This window comes from Cucurbita pepo, chromosome LG05 (genome assembly GCF_002806865.2).
Source record: "Cucurbita pepo subsp. pepo cultivar mu-cu-16 chromosome LG05, ASM280686v2, whole genome shotgun sequence".
NCBI lineage: Eukaryota > Viridiplantae > Streptophyta > Magnoliopsida > Cucurbitales > Cucurbitaceae > Cucurbita > Cucurbita pepo.
In genome coordinates, this window is record NC_036642.1 from 3,218,835 (window position 1) to 3,232,579 (window position 13,745).

Here is a 13,745-nt window from a genome sequence, read left to right on the forward strand (position 1 = left end):
AAAAAAAAAAAAAAAAAAAAAAAAAAAAAAAAAAAAAAACAGAGGGAAAGGAGATTGGACCAGCTCCTCCTCCTCCCTCTAAAGATTCTCCTATTTATATACCATTTTAGCTGATTTCCTATTCTGAGTTGCGCCTCGCCTGGATCTTTCCCCTCTAATTTGCCTTCTCTTCTTCCCCCATCCTTTGCTCTCTCCCGCTGCACATCAATTCCCATGGCTGACCAGCTTACTGACGATCAGATCTCCGAGTTCAAGGAGGCCTTCAGCTTGTTCGACAAGGACGGCGATGGTCTGTTTCTTTTCAAATCCTCTTTCTTTTTTTATGATTTACAGTCCTCCCATTTTAGATCTATTTCCGTGCTTCTGGAATTGTCATTCATCAGATTATACTCCCTATCGTAGGATCTTTGCTGTTGATTGACTTTTACCAGGATTATGAAATGTTTTTGTTTTTTTGTTTTTTTTTCTCTCGATGTGTTCTGGTTTCGTCTTCTGGGATTTATCGATCCGTTTTTATCGATTCGTTTGGAAGCTTGGTAATCGTGGATGGATGGTTGGATGGATAGCATGTCGATGTGAAAATTTTCATTTGGAGACGATTCTTTACGGGTCGTGCATTATTGTTTGGAATCTGAAGAATTATTCACAAATACGTATATCTATGGCATTTATAGTTGATGTATTACCGCTGGATCGTTGCGTTTCTGTACCTTCTGACTCTTGAGGCGGTTTACGGTGCAAGGAAAGGAACCGTGCATTTCTCCACCCTAGCTTCGGTTATGGGTTGCCTGTTTACGGTCCACATTTATGTTGCTATTTTATAAAATATACCGATTAAGTATACCCCGTATACGGGTCTTCTCTTCGAGTCAACAATTACATAGTAGAAATGTCCACTAGTTAGTTGGAGGGTTAGAGATATGATATGATCAGCAATTTACACATTCCATTAGGTGGTAATCTCTCTCTCTCTCTCTCTCTCTCTAGTTTACGTTTGTATTTTATTTGTGCATCACTGAATTCCAGTCTGAGTTGTTAATCCTGGGTTAAATTCGATATGCTTCCTTGGTCTGTAAGCGAACTGAATCGAATGCTTGGAACAGTTCACAGTGTGCACAGAGAGGTTTTCCCAACATTTGCAACTGTAGGAACATTGAGAGGATAAACAAGATTGTTATTCACCCACCAAGAAACAAAGATTACAAACTGTAGGAGACAAAACCACCGAAGGTTTTCCTTTTGGTACTCTACCCACCGCCCAAGTGGGCAATCCTTATGAAAATATTGACTTTGCTGGGGCTCTTTGACTTCCTGTCAAGATTTAATCAGAATGTGCTACATTTTGACAAGTAGAAGTTGCTCTTACCAAGTATTTGACCGAAGTTTTGCTTGATTAATCACACTTTCAGATTCTTCAATCTTCTCCTCACCAAAGACCCATTATTCAATTAAATCTTAAAACTCAGATTTCACCTTGTCAAGATTCTCTAAGAACTAGAATCCATGTTCGAAGTGTAAAAAACACAATTTCTGTTGTATCACGGAAAAAACTTGTACGATTTCAACTGTAAAGGTTGTCTGCACAACCAAGTAATCCTTCTAAAACATTCCATCCCCTCATTTGCACTCTGTTTAGCAAAAGGTGGTTCAAATCTCTACCATGTCTACAAGCTGTTCAACTCAAAAAAGAGTAACATGCATTTGATTGTAAATACATGTCAAGCTTTACACTGATTACATGAGTTGTATTTTGTTTGTTTTATTTCTGTTGCATAGGTTTATTGTATTGTTTTCTTGCACTGAGATTGCGTTACAAATTCTTCGAGGGTTGAGTTACTGCATGTGTGTCGAATCGAAGTGTGTCCAACTTTGAACCTTAATTTTGCTTTTGATTGAGTTCCTAGATCTGTTGGCCTTTAATATTAGTGGAAGCTTATCCTTACTGCATATTTCAGCCACCTGCGTTGAACTCTATGCCGTTCTCAGCTTCTCCATAATCTTTGAAATTTCCATTTTGCAGCTCTGAAATTTTATCTTCTTAAAATTTTTGTTCTAGTGTTTGGTTATCGCTTCTGCTTGGATAAATTAGATGGCGAGTCCTTCATATGGTTCTTAATATTGATCATCTTTTCCAACTCATTATAGGCTGCATCACCACCAAGGAGCTGGGGACTGTAATGAGGTCATTGGGTCAGAATCCAACTGAAGCTGAGCTGCAGGACATGATCAACGAAGTCGATGCGGATGGAAATGGAACTATCGATTTTCCCGAGTTTCTTAATCTGATGGCAAGAAAAATGAAGGACACCGATTCAGAGGAGGAGCTGAAGGAAGCATTCCGTGTGTTCGACAAAGATCAGAATGGGTTCATTTCTGCTGCGGAGCTTCGGCATGTAATGACAAATCTCGGCGAGAAGTTGACAGACGAGGAAGTGGATGAAATGATCCGTGAGGCAGATGTGGATGGTGATGGGCAAATCAACTATGAGGAATTTGTCAAAGTCATGATGGCCAAGTGAGAAACAATCAAGTTATTTTAACCTTAAATCTGCTTAAAAATGAAGAGGGATATGATTTGTTTTCCCGTTTAGGCTGTCTCCATTTGAGTTTTACTATATGTATGTTCGTCTCTCTCGCGTTTTCCATTATTTGGGGTACTGCTTTTCAGTATCCTGTTTATTTGCTGCAATGCATTTCTTTAGTTTGGCATGGCTGGCTGTTGGTGTCGGTCGTCTCTTTAATCTTAATATTTCCTTCTACCTTTGATGCTGTGAACCTAGAACAATTGGTTGATTGAATCAGATGATTTTGCTTGTGGGAACTTATAGTTGTTTCTTTTGCTTGCCAAATTTTCTCTTGTCTGAGAATACTTGCTTACATTTTCAACATCTTCATCCGATCCTTTTTAAACTTTAATACACATGAGTTAAACACGAATCATTTTGCTTGAAAACCGTTCTCTCATGGAGGATTTTCATGACGAAGATCGAATTGTTCTTTCATAGAGGATTGTCACAACCTTATCGGAAGATAGAAGATACCCTTACCATCCTAGGTCAATAAATTGCTATAATTCAAGGTTCGGATAAACATTTTGTTACCTATTTTTTGAACTTTCCTCAAAGATGATACCTTAGTCTTTTTCTCTATAATATAATGACATGATTACGATAAATACTTTATTCTTAAAGATTATTTTGAAGTTTTTCTTTCTAAAAAAAAAAGATAATAATTATATTAAAAAAAAAAAACACGAAGAATAAATAGTTGTGAAATAAATTTGTTTATTTTGAAACTGAAGGGCATGTGGGTAATTTTACGCATTTGTGTTGTTGTCATTGACATGGATATGCGAGCGGAAGCGATGCTACACCAAGAGGGGAGGAGGAAGGCGAGGAAATCTCCAAAATCATCCAATGATAAGAAAACACGTGGCCTTGAATGTCGCAATCACCAATTTTCTGTGCTTTAGCCTCTCTCTCCTCTTACTTTTATTTAAATATTAATTCTAATTACTATAAATCTACCACTCTCCAAACAAAATAATAATAACAAATAACAAATTAAGTATTAAAAATTTAAAATTTGTCATGACTAGAAGGGTTCTTAGTTAACTAGTAGGTTAAATATTATTTCAATTTCATGGTTTAGTTATTGTAATTTCAAATGTCCATATTTAAGAAATTAATTTTTATCGAGATTGGTTTCATACCATAACAATTTAAATGTAAAAACAGACAAAAACATATTTTTAAAATTTATAAAGAAAATACTAATAGAAGCTGAGTTGACCATACCGATCAATTTTAATTTTAAGATTTTAAGATTTATTAAAAGTACACAGACCAAAATAAAATAACATATAAATACAGAATCAACCGAAATAATAAATCTATTTAAAAGCAATATGATTCAATTACTTTTTAACATATTAAATGCATTGATATATATATATATATATATATTTTACATTAAATTGAAATGTACATCTTACATAATTTACAATATGCAAAATTAATTATTTAAATGTTTTGAACCATATCCTTTAAAATTAAGAAATGGTAAGAAAAACCTTAATCTTGACTAATTATACAATTTTGGATGGTCACATGACTTAAATTTATTATTTAAAAAAAATAGTAAATTTAAATCCATAAAAAATTTATGTAATGGCCGGTTTCATTTGAACTTTTAGTGAAGAGAATAATGAAGAGATTGAGAGGAGGATATTACCTGTGGAGGAGAGGATGAGCTCCAATCTCCTTCATTAAAATTTCCATCCCATTCGGTGAAGGAGAAAGCAAAGCCCAATTGAGGGATTCCGCTCTCAATTGCTCTGTTTTCACTGTAAGCTGCCTTGCTATCGCCATTGCCATGGATGCCCAACAAGCTGCAAACATGTCCCCCACAGCCTCAACCATTTTCATGCTTCCATGGGTTGGCTTTGGCCATCTCTCCGCTTACTTGGAGCTCGCCAAAGCCCTCTCCACCAGGAACTTTCACATCTACTTCTGCTCTACTCCTGTTAGCCTCGCCTCCATTAAACCAAGGCTAATTCCTTCTTGTTCTTCGATTCAATTTGTGGAGCTTCATCTCCCTTCTTCTGATGAATTTCCCCCTCATCTTCACACAACCAACGGCCTCCCTTCCCGCCTTGTGCCCACCATCCACCAAGCCTTCTCAGCGGCTGCTCATACCTTTGAGGCATTTTTACAAACACTTCGTCCGCATCTCCTCATTTATGACTCTCTCCAGCCTTGGGCTCCTCGAATTGCTTCCTCCCTCAATATTCCCGCCATCAATTTCTTTACCGCCGGTGCTTTCGCTGTTTCTCATGTCCTTCGCGCTTTTCATTACCCTGATTCTCAATTCCCATCCTCGGATTTTGTTCTTCATAGTCGCTGGAAAATCAAGAACACCACCGCCGAATCACCCACTCAGGTAAAAATCCCCAAAATTGGAGAAGCCATTGGGTATTGCTTGAATGCTTCTCGCGGCGTAATTCTAACCAATAGCTTCAGAGAATTGGAGGGGAAATATATTGATTACCTCTCCGTGATCTTGAAGAAGAGAGTACTCCCGATTGGTCCTTTAGTGTATCAACCGAATCAGGATGAGGAAGACGAAGATTATTCAAGGATCAAAAACTGGCTCGATCGAAAGGAAGCATCGTCGACGGTTTTGGTATCATTTGGAAGCGAATTCTTCCTATCAAAGGAGGAAACGGAAGCGATAGCACATGGATTAGAACAGAGTGAGGCTAATTTCATTTGGGGCATAAGATTTCCCAAAGGAGCGAAGAAGAACGCCATTGAAGAAGCGTTGCCGGAGGGGTTTTTGGAGAGAGCGGGAGGAAGAGCGATGGTGGTGGAAGAATGGGTTCCTCAAGGGAAGATACTGAAACATGGAAGCATTGGGGGATTTGTGAGTCACTGTGGATGGAATTCGGCGATGGAGAGCATAATGTGTGGCGTGCCTGTAATCNATACAATTATATACACATGAATTTAATTTATAATAATAATGATTTTTTTTTTTTATCTATACTCCAATTACACTTAATTTTTTTAAAAAAATATAATTGAAATTGAGTTATAAGTTTTCATTAAATATTTACAAATAAACAAATAGATATCCTTTATGCAAGAATTTGAATTAAGGTTGTTGTCTATAAAAATGTAAAAATAAATATAATTAATTAATATGTAATATCTGACCCATAGACAAATGTTGGAAGGGTATTATCGTCTTTTGAAGGAGGGCAGTGCCATCTGCTCGAGTTGGAGTGGAAAGGGCTAGTTCTATATGAAGGGGGCTAAGAGGGGTCTCTTTCCCAAATCCAAACGGAAGGATACAGTGAGTGACCAACGCAACGGATTCGCTAAATTGTTGAGAAAATCTCTCCAAGAACTCCGTCTTTCAGTAGATCGTTCACTACTCGCCGCTGCTTGCTACCGATCGCCTCCGCTCTCCGTCTTCCACTTTGCAATCCAATCTCGCAACCATGGGTTCCGGTCTTTCTTCTTCCCTCTCTCGTTATTTCATTGTTCTTTCTTTTGTTTCTTTCTTGGATTCTGCCTTTGCTTAGGTTTTNGATTTGTGAGTCACTGTGGATGGAATTCGGCGATGGAGAGCATAATGTGTGGCGTGCCTGTAATCGGGATTCCGATGCAGGTGGATCAGCCATTCAATGCCGGAATTCTGGAAGAAGCCGGCGTCGGCGTGGAGGCCAAGCGAGATTCAGACGGCAAGATTCAAAGAGACGAAGTCGCGAAGTTGATCAAAGAAGTGGTGGTTGAGAGAACCAGAGAGGACATTCGGAATAAATTAGAAGAAATTAATGAAATTTTGAGAACAAGAAGGGAAGAGAAGCTTGATGAGTTGGCAACTGAAATCTCTCTCTTGTGTAGGAATTGACAAATATGTCCCTTCCAATTATAATATATATATTATAAATACTAAATTAATAAAAAAAATTCCCAAAAACTTTCTATTTTCTCTCTCAAAAAAAAAAAAAAAAAAAAAAAAAAAAAAAAAAAAAAAAAAAAAAAAAAAAAAAAAAAAAAAAAAAAACCTAAACTAAAATTTCGAATAAATTAAAATTTTATGAATTAGATTGGTTAAAAATTATATTTGGAATTTATTGTTAATTTTAAAATATATTACTTATAATACAATTATATACACATGAATTTAATTTATAATAATAATGATTTTTTTTTTTTATCTATACTCCAATTACACTTAATTTTTTTAAAAAAATATAATTGAAATTGAGTTATAAGTTTTCATTAAATATTTACAAATAAACAAATAGATATCCTTTATGCAAGAATTTGAATTAAGGTTGTTGTCTATAAAAATGTAAAAATAAATATAATTAATTAATATGTAATATCTGACCCATAGACAAATGTTGGAAGGGTATTATCGTCTTTTGAAGGAGGGCAGTGCCATCTGCTCGAGTTGGAGTGGAAAGGGCTAGTTCTATATGAAGGGGGCTAAGAGGGGTCTCTTTCCCAAATCCAAACGGAAGGATACAGTGAGTGACCAACGCAACGGATTCGCTAAATTGTTGAGAAAATCTCTCCAAGAACTCCGTCTTTCAGTAGATCGTTCACTACTCGCCGCTGCTTGCTACCGATCGCCTCCGCTCTCCGTCTTCCACTTTGCAATCCAATCTCGCAACCATGGGTTCCGGTCTTTCTTCTTCCCTCTCTCGTTATTTCATTGTTCTTTCTTTTGTTTCTTTCTTGGATTCTGCCTTTGCTTAGGTTTTTTTTAGTAAGTTGTTCGACTTCCTGCTGATCGACGCGTTTGCAATGCCTGCCATTTCATTTCCCTTTTTCCTCTTTCTTAATTTGATTCGTTTCTGCGAGTGTAATTAACTTGTTTCAAAGAATTATGCATCATTCATGGTTTGAATTGTTGTCTTACACATGGAAACCTGGCTTCTTTCATCTTGCGCTTGTTCTTTTTTGATGCCCATATAATTAATTTATCTTAATTCGACTTTGTTGTTGTTTCTTCTTCATTTTCTTCTCTCTTGAACACCGCTTGGAAAAGAGTTAAGTTTGCTTGTGTAGTAATTAATGTCTTAAACTGTATGGGCAGATGCGGATATGGAAGATTATGGTTTTGAATACTCGGACGATGAGCCTGAAGAGCAGGACGTTGATATTGAAAATCAATACTACAATTCTAAAGGTACCTGAAATGCTGTCTTCAAGATTTGCAATTACATTCTTTTTTTGTCATATGATGTTTTCCTGTTTTAGATAGCTATTCGATCCAATTCCTGCTCATCAAAGCCTAGTTTCATAGAACCAATTGCTTCGAGCTTTTGGTGGACACAATGGTTATATAGAACATGGGAATTGTTTGAGCTGTTTGTTGCCCTTCGTATAATATCCGTTCTTTTAAATATATAGAATTGTAAGACATAATATCACTTGGGAGTTTGGATAATCGTTCCTATTGCCCGTAATTTTATGGAAATTAATCCAAAAAAATTTATAATTCATCAAGAAGAACTTTTACTTAAGACTGTACACAATCTGATTCTTGATTATAATGAAAATTGTTTGGTTTGTTGAAAAGGCAGGAATTTTTTATCTGGCACCCTAGATTCATACAATTATTCAAAACATAATATTTTCTAATTAAAAAGAATTGGCTCTCACACCCATGTAAACATCTCCAGTTTTCTTCTTGAGCTTTTGAACATCTTTTTCTTTGTCTATGTCCTTACGTTCGGACATGATTTGTATCTTTATTATTTACCTCATCTCTATACAATGTTGAATCACTTGTTATGCCTTCCCTTCCTATCAATTTCTTCACAAATAGGTCTGGTTGAAATGGACCCCGAAGGAGCTCTTGCAGGGTTTGCTGAGGTGGTACGCATGGAACCCGAGAAGGCAGAGTGGTAAGTTTGGTATTGATTTCTTTGTTTCTGCTTGCTAGATTCCTGGAAATGGGTTCCAACAGATTCACTATCCAATAATTTTTCACTCATTCATTTTGGACATTTAATGTGACTGGCTGTGTTTTATAAGTTCTTACGGTAGTGGGGCGCCTAAGTTAGTTTAACTTTAATTTTCTAATCAAGCATGTAGTGTAGCTTCTCAAGGACGAGGCTTATATACTTTCTGAAAATGGAAATCTTTGGATCAAAGGAATCCTAATTTCTATTGTCGATTTTGATCCTATATGACTTGGGATTCTTCATAATAGTTGATGTCATGTCCTTTTAGGTTTTTTTCATGACTTGACCACAGCTCATTAGTTGGTCTTGATATCTTTTTTTGAAAGATTCGATACGTTGCATTCAATCATATATGAAACTATCTTTTCTCTTTCCAATCTACCTAGAATTATATCTCGGTTCTAGCTCTGCTATTGTGACCTTTTGTTTTGTTTTGTTTTTGTTTTTTTTTTTTTTTTTTTTGATTTTCTAGGGGCTTCAAGGCTCTCAAGCAAACTGTCAAGCTTTATTATAGACTGGGGAGGTACAAAGAAATGATGGATTCATATCGAGTGATGCTGACATATATAAAATCGGCAGTGACTCGTAATTATAGTGAGAAATGTATAAACAACATCATGGATTTTGTATCTGGATCAGCAAGTCAGAGCTTTGGTCTCTTGCAAGAATTTTATCAAACCACTTTGAAAGCCCTTGAAGAGGCAAAGAATGAGGTAAGTGAATGATTCTACTTTTACTATCTCATGCATTGTATTACATGATGGCTTATGTTCTGTTGCTTCCTTGTGGTGCAGAGGCTTTGGTTCAAAACTAATTTAAAACTCTGCAAAATTTGGTTTGATATTGGTGAATATGGTCGTATGATTAAGGTAACTTTAATTTTCAGTGTTTTATATTTATTCTCATAAAAGAAATTTGTTTGCATGTTAAGCGATCTAATTAATTTATTTTCACCTCTAGATTTTGAAGGAGCTCCACAAGTCCTGTCAAAGAGAAGATGGTACAGATGATCAAAAGAAAGGAAGTCAACTGCTGGAGGTATATGCAATTGAGATTCAGATGTATACAGAGACTAAAAATAACAAAAAGCTCAAGGTACTGATTCTCTACCATTCTTGTTCATTCCATTCTTAGTTCAGTGATTTTAAAAGACCAAGCACCCGCACCACCACTCTGAAGTACAATTCCTTTGCAGCCAACTTTCCTCTAAAATTAATGTAATAGTATTAACCTTTACCTCTGAAAGGGTTCGTAGCTTGTTGGCTTTGGTTGGATAAAATTCAGCCATTCCTACACATCCCAGGTTCGAATAAAAAAAGGTATTAGCCCTACCCAAGGAACTTTAATTTCCTTCTTAATCTAGTGAGACATGAAACTGAGGAGAGGAAGCCTTTGAAAGATCTAGGGAAAGCCACGGATATAAAGTAGGTATTTTAGTAGCTTGTGGAAGCCCAAGAGAAGAGGGTGCACTGCAGGAAAGGTATTTTAGTCCCTTTGTTCATTGTGCTTGGAACAGGTTGTTTACCTTGATTGGTTTGAATTAGGTGGTTTTTTGTTCTCCAGTGTATCTCTCGGTATATTTGTTTTGTGTCTCTGGAAGCTACAGGCTAGCCATTTGGCGTCATGCAATCAAAACCATCCCTTGGCCAGTTATTTTATTTTATTTTTATAATGCATAATTAGTTGCATATTCTCTTTTCTTTATTGCTATTTGTCTTGGTATGTCATCCCTCTATTTCTATCTCAGATGCTTAGTTGAACTCCCATGAGCTCTTCTTTAGCTGTATAATTGCTTTATTTTGATCTCGAATATTTTTGCCTTGTATTTTCTTGTTATTGTGATGCAGCAATTATACCAGAAGGCTCTTGCAATCAAGTCGGCCATACCCCATCCACGAATTATGGGAATAATTCGGGAGTGTGGAGGAAAGATGCACATGGCAGAGCGTCAGTGGCCAGAAGCAGCTACTGATTTCTTTGAGGCTTTTAAGAACTATGATGAAGCTGGGAATCAAAGGCGTATCCAGTGCCTGAAGTATGCTCCCTTTCTGCTTTCCTTTTGTACTTATTCCTTGTTACTGCAAGACATTTAAAACAAAACTGAATTTTAGTAAATTTGTGCATTGAACTCCTGCATAAAAAATACAAGATGAGAACCCTAAACTTCAGCGACCCCATGGCATGCTACGATGCAGAAAAGAAAAACGTAGACTATGTTAGGTTTCTGGGGGAAGTGATACAAGATTCATCCCCACCCATTATTTATAATTGTTTGATTGCGCCCAAAGCATCAAGATGATGAACTAATTTCAAATTTCCATTTTATTTTGAGGTTTACTTAGCATTAGAACTTGGCATTTGACTAATGCAATTTAGCCTAGTCAGAATTTGTTTTGTTTTCTACTTCTAAAATTCCTACTATTACTTGAAACTTGCCCATAGTATTGCCTTAATTGAAGAAACCTTGGAGTATAATTTACTTTTGTTATCATTTCCTTTTCCATGTCTATCCTAACAAAATTTGGTGAAATTTAAATCGGGAAATAGTTTTTTTCTCATTCTCTTGTGTTTCGTGCTGTGTCTTGTGCTGTGTCTCAGGCATCCACTATTCAAGCAATCAATTTATCTTAATTATTTCTCTTATACCAACTAATCGTTCAGTCCCCTTCCAGATATCTAGTTTTGGCTAATATGCTGATGGAATCTGAAGTTAATCCATTTGATGGTCAAGAGGCAAAACCGTAAGTTTCAGCCATTGAATGCTGCTTTAAGTTTCTTTTTGATCTCCCCCTGATATCTAATTTGCAGGTACAAAAATGACCCCGAGATTTTGGCAATGACCAATCTTATTGCTGCGTACCAAAGGAATGAGATACTTGAGTTTGAGAAAATTCTTAAGGTAACTGTGTGAAGGAGAAATATATGTCTGCATAGGAAAAATGTGATGTCCACGTTGGTGGGGAGGAGAACAAACCACCATTTATAAGGGTGTAGAAACCTTCCCCTAGTAGACGTGTTTTAAAGCCTGCCCAAAAGGGAAAAAGCTCAAAGAGGACAATATCTGCTAGCGGTAGATTTGGGCCGTTACAAATGGTATCAGAGCCAGACATCGGACGATGTGCTAGCCTTCTCGTTGTTCTCCGAAGGGGGGTAGACACGAGGTAGTGTGCCAGTAAGGATGCTGGGCCCCAAAGGGGGTGGATTTGTGGGCGGTCCCATATCGATTGGAGGAAGGAAAGAGTGCCAGCGAGGACGCTGGGCCCGAAGAGGGGTGGATTGTGATGTCCCACATTGTTTGGGGAGGAGAACAAACCACCATTTATATGGGTGTGGAAACCTTCCCCTAGATGCATTTTAAAGCCTTAAGGGGAAGCCCAAAAGGGAAAAAGCGGGGGTGGATTTGTGGGCGGTCCCATATCGATTGGAGGAAGGAAAGAGTGCCAGCGAGGACGCTGGGCCCGAAGAGGGGTGGATTGTGATGTCCCACATTGTTTGGGGAGGAGAACAAACCACCATTTATATGGGTGTGGAAACCTTCCCCTAGATGCATTTTAAAGCCTTAAGGGGAAGCCCAAAAGGGAAAAAGCCCAAAGAAGATAATATGTGGTGGATTTGGGCCGTTACAAAAAAAAAATAATGTTGGATTTAAATGTTCTTTTCACAGAGCAATAGGAAAACAATAATGGACGATCCATTCATTCGGAATTACATTGAAGATCTGTTGAAGAATGTCAGAACCCAAGTGTTGCTCAAACTTATCAAGCCTTACACAAGAATTCGGATTCCATTTATTTCAAAGGTGACAGCTTTATTTGTGTGTGTGTGTGTCCTTTTCCTGTTCATTTTTTAAACCAACTTGCACAATTTCTTTGATAATGCGGTGTCGTTGGAACTTACCAAACCTTGCACAACTTGCACAATGTCCTGTGTGTGGAGGTTTCAGAATGCGGTGTTAATTTCCCCACGTCCCCGAAAGAAAAAGGAAAATACTAAATTGCTTCTACTTCATCAGGAACTTAATGTGCCGGAGAAAGATGTTGAGCAATTATTAGTATCACTAATCCTGGATAATCGCATTGATGGCCACATCGATCAAGTCAACCGTCTTTTGGAGCGTGGTGACAGGTATGTTCTTTCCAGCCCCGTTTCTTCAAATGATGCAGAAAAAGTAAGAACATAATGTGAAATTGGTAACCCACCCCACCCCCTGCAGGTCAAAGGGAATGAAGAAGTATACTGCCATAGATAAATGGAACACCCAGTTGAAATCCCTCTATCAAACTGTCAGCAACCGAGTATATTGAGCCTCATCGAATAATCCCGATGGGGAAGTATGTCGATTTTAGCCTCAAACATGGTATGGTTTATCACTTTTTTCACCTTGAACTTGAACTTGTAATGTGCTATACTAGATTTCTGATGAACCAAACTTAGAAAATAATTATACAAGTTCAAACTTGGATTTTTGTTCGGGTACTATTTGAGCCATGTTCAAGTTAGTTTTTCAATGAAGAACGCATCAAAGATATTCGTGATACCTAGTTGAATAATAAGTGTCTTTTTTTTAACCTCAACCTTATAATTCAAGATTAGCGAGCAATGCTACTTTTGTCACGGAAAGTGACTATAAGGTTAATTATTTATTTAAAATTGATTGAAATAAATAATTTTTTAATCAAAATTAATTAAAAAATATATTTTAAAAGAAACAAATTACAAATTTACAAAACATCTACAATTATTAGAGTTAATAAAATAATATTGTTTAATTTATTTTAAATGATAATGCTTTTTTTTTTCTTTTTATTTATTTATTTATTTATTTATAGAGTGTCTTATTGCAATGGATAATATAATGTTTCTAAAGAGATAAATAATGAAAAAGAAAATAAAAAAAGTTATATGTAGATTCCATTAACCAAATAATGTTATGTCATTTTGGTTAGATAAATATTATTTAGTTTGACATAACATCAGAAATGGACTATATAAAATTACAAATAAAAAATTTAATAATCAAAAGGAAATTATTCAAATAATAAATTATCAATTTTTTTTTTTAAACTTTGTGTATTACTTTAATCTTATAAATATTTTAAAACTAATATTATAATAGAAAAATTATTAAAATATCAAATGAAAAAAAAACATGTCTAAATGTTATTATTTTATACTTAATTCGGATAAATATTTCAGTCACCATCACATTAATTTATTGTTTTATATTTTAACGTTTTTTTTGTTGTTATAATGATAG

At 36.1% G+C, this 13,745-nt stretch overlaps 3 protein-coding genes across 4 annotated transcripts; all 3 read left to right on the forward strand.

The window, feature by feature from the left end:
* The first annotated feature begins 104 nt into the window (after nt 1-104).
* On the forward strand, nt 105-2,828 carry LOC111795150 (calmodulin-7). Its single transcript, XM_023677418.1, has 2 exons — nt 105-289; nt 2,146-2,828. Exons 1-2 carry the CDS (start codon nt 214-216, stop codon nt 2,517-2,519), a joined length of 450 nt encoding a protein of 149 aa, XP_023533186.1. The 5' UTR covers nt 105-213; the 3' UTR covers nt 2,520-2,828.
* Nucleotides 2,829-4,032: 1,204 nt separating this feature from the next.
* LOC111795147 (beta-D-glucosyl crocetin beta-1,6-glucosyltransferase-like) lies at nt 4,033-6,446 on the forward strand. Its single transcript, XM_023677411.1, has 2 exons — nt 4,033-5,465; nt 6,141-6,446. Exons 1-2 carry the CDS (start codon nt 4,375-4,377, stop codon nt 6,415-6,417), a joined length of 1,368 nt encoding a protein of 455 aa, XP_023533179.1. The 5' UTR covers nt 4,033-4,374; the 3' UTR covers nt 6,418-6,446.
* Nucleotides 5,820-13,025, forward strand: LOC111795148 (COP9 signalosome complex subunit 2). Of its 2 annotated transcripts, none has more exons than XM_023677413.1 (12): nt 5,820-6,014; nt 7,615-7,707; nt 8,350-8,428; nt 8,961-9,201; nt 9,283-9,357; nt 9,449-9,583; nt 10,336-10,523; nt 11,161-11,229; nt 11,297-11,387; nt 12,153-12,287; nt 12,501-12,613; nt 12,702-13,025. In XM_023677413.1, exons 1-12 carry the CDS (start codon nt 6,005-6,007, stop codon nt 12,790-12,792), a joined length of 1,320 nt encoding a protein of 439 aa, XP_023533181.1. In that variant the 5' UTR covers nt 5,820-6,004; the 3' UTR covers nt 12,793-13,025. The 2 variants fall into 2 exon arrangements, with proteins under 2 accessions (XP_023533181.1, XP_023533180.1); XM_023677412.1 differs by lacking the exon at nt 5,820-6,014 and adding an exon at nt 7,006-7,200.
* Nucleotides 13,026-13,745: the final 720 nt, after the last annotated feature.

Coding starts and splice junctions, on each gene's coding strand:
- LOC111795148 (XM_023677413.1), top strand. Junction 9,202..9,282: donor TTGAAGAGGCAAAGAATGAG/GTAAGTGAATGA, acceptor CTTGTGGTGCAG/AGGCTTTGGTTCAAAACTAA. Junction 10,524..11,160: donor AGGCGTATCCAGTGCCTGAA/GTATGCTCCCTT, acceptor GTCCCCTTCCAG/ATATCTAGTTTTGGCTAATA.
- LOC111795150 (XM_023677418.1), top strand. CDS start 214: ATGGCTGACCAGCTTACTGACGATCAGATCTCCGAGTTCAAGGAGGCC. Junction 290..2,145: donor GTTCGACAAGGACGGCGATG/GTCTGTTTCTTT, acceptor AACTCATTATAG/GCTGCATCACCACCAAGGAG.
- LOC111795147 (XM_023677411.1), top strand. CDS start 4,375: ATGGATGCCCAACAAGCTGCAAACATGTCCCCCACAGCCTCAACCATT. Junction 5,466..6,140: donor TCGGCGATGGAGAGCATAAT/GTGTGGCGTGCC, acceptor GGAGAGCATAAT/GTGTGGCGTGCCTGTAATCG.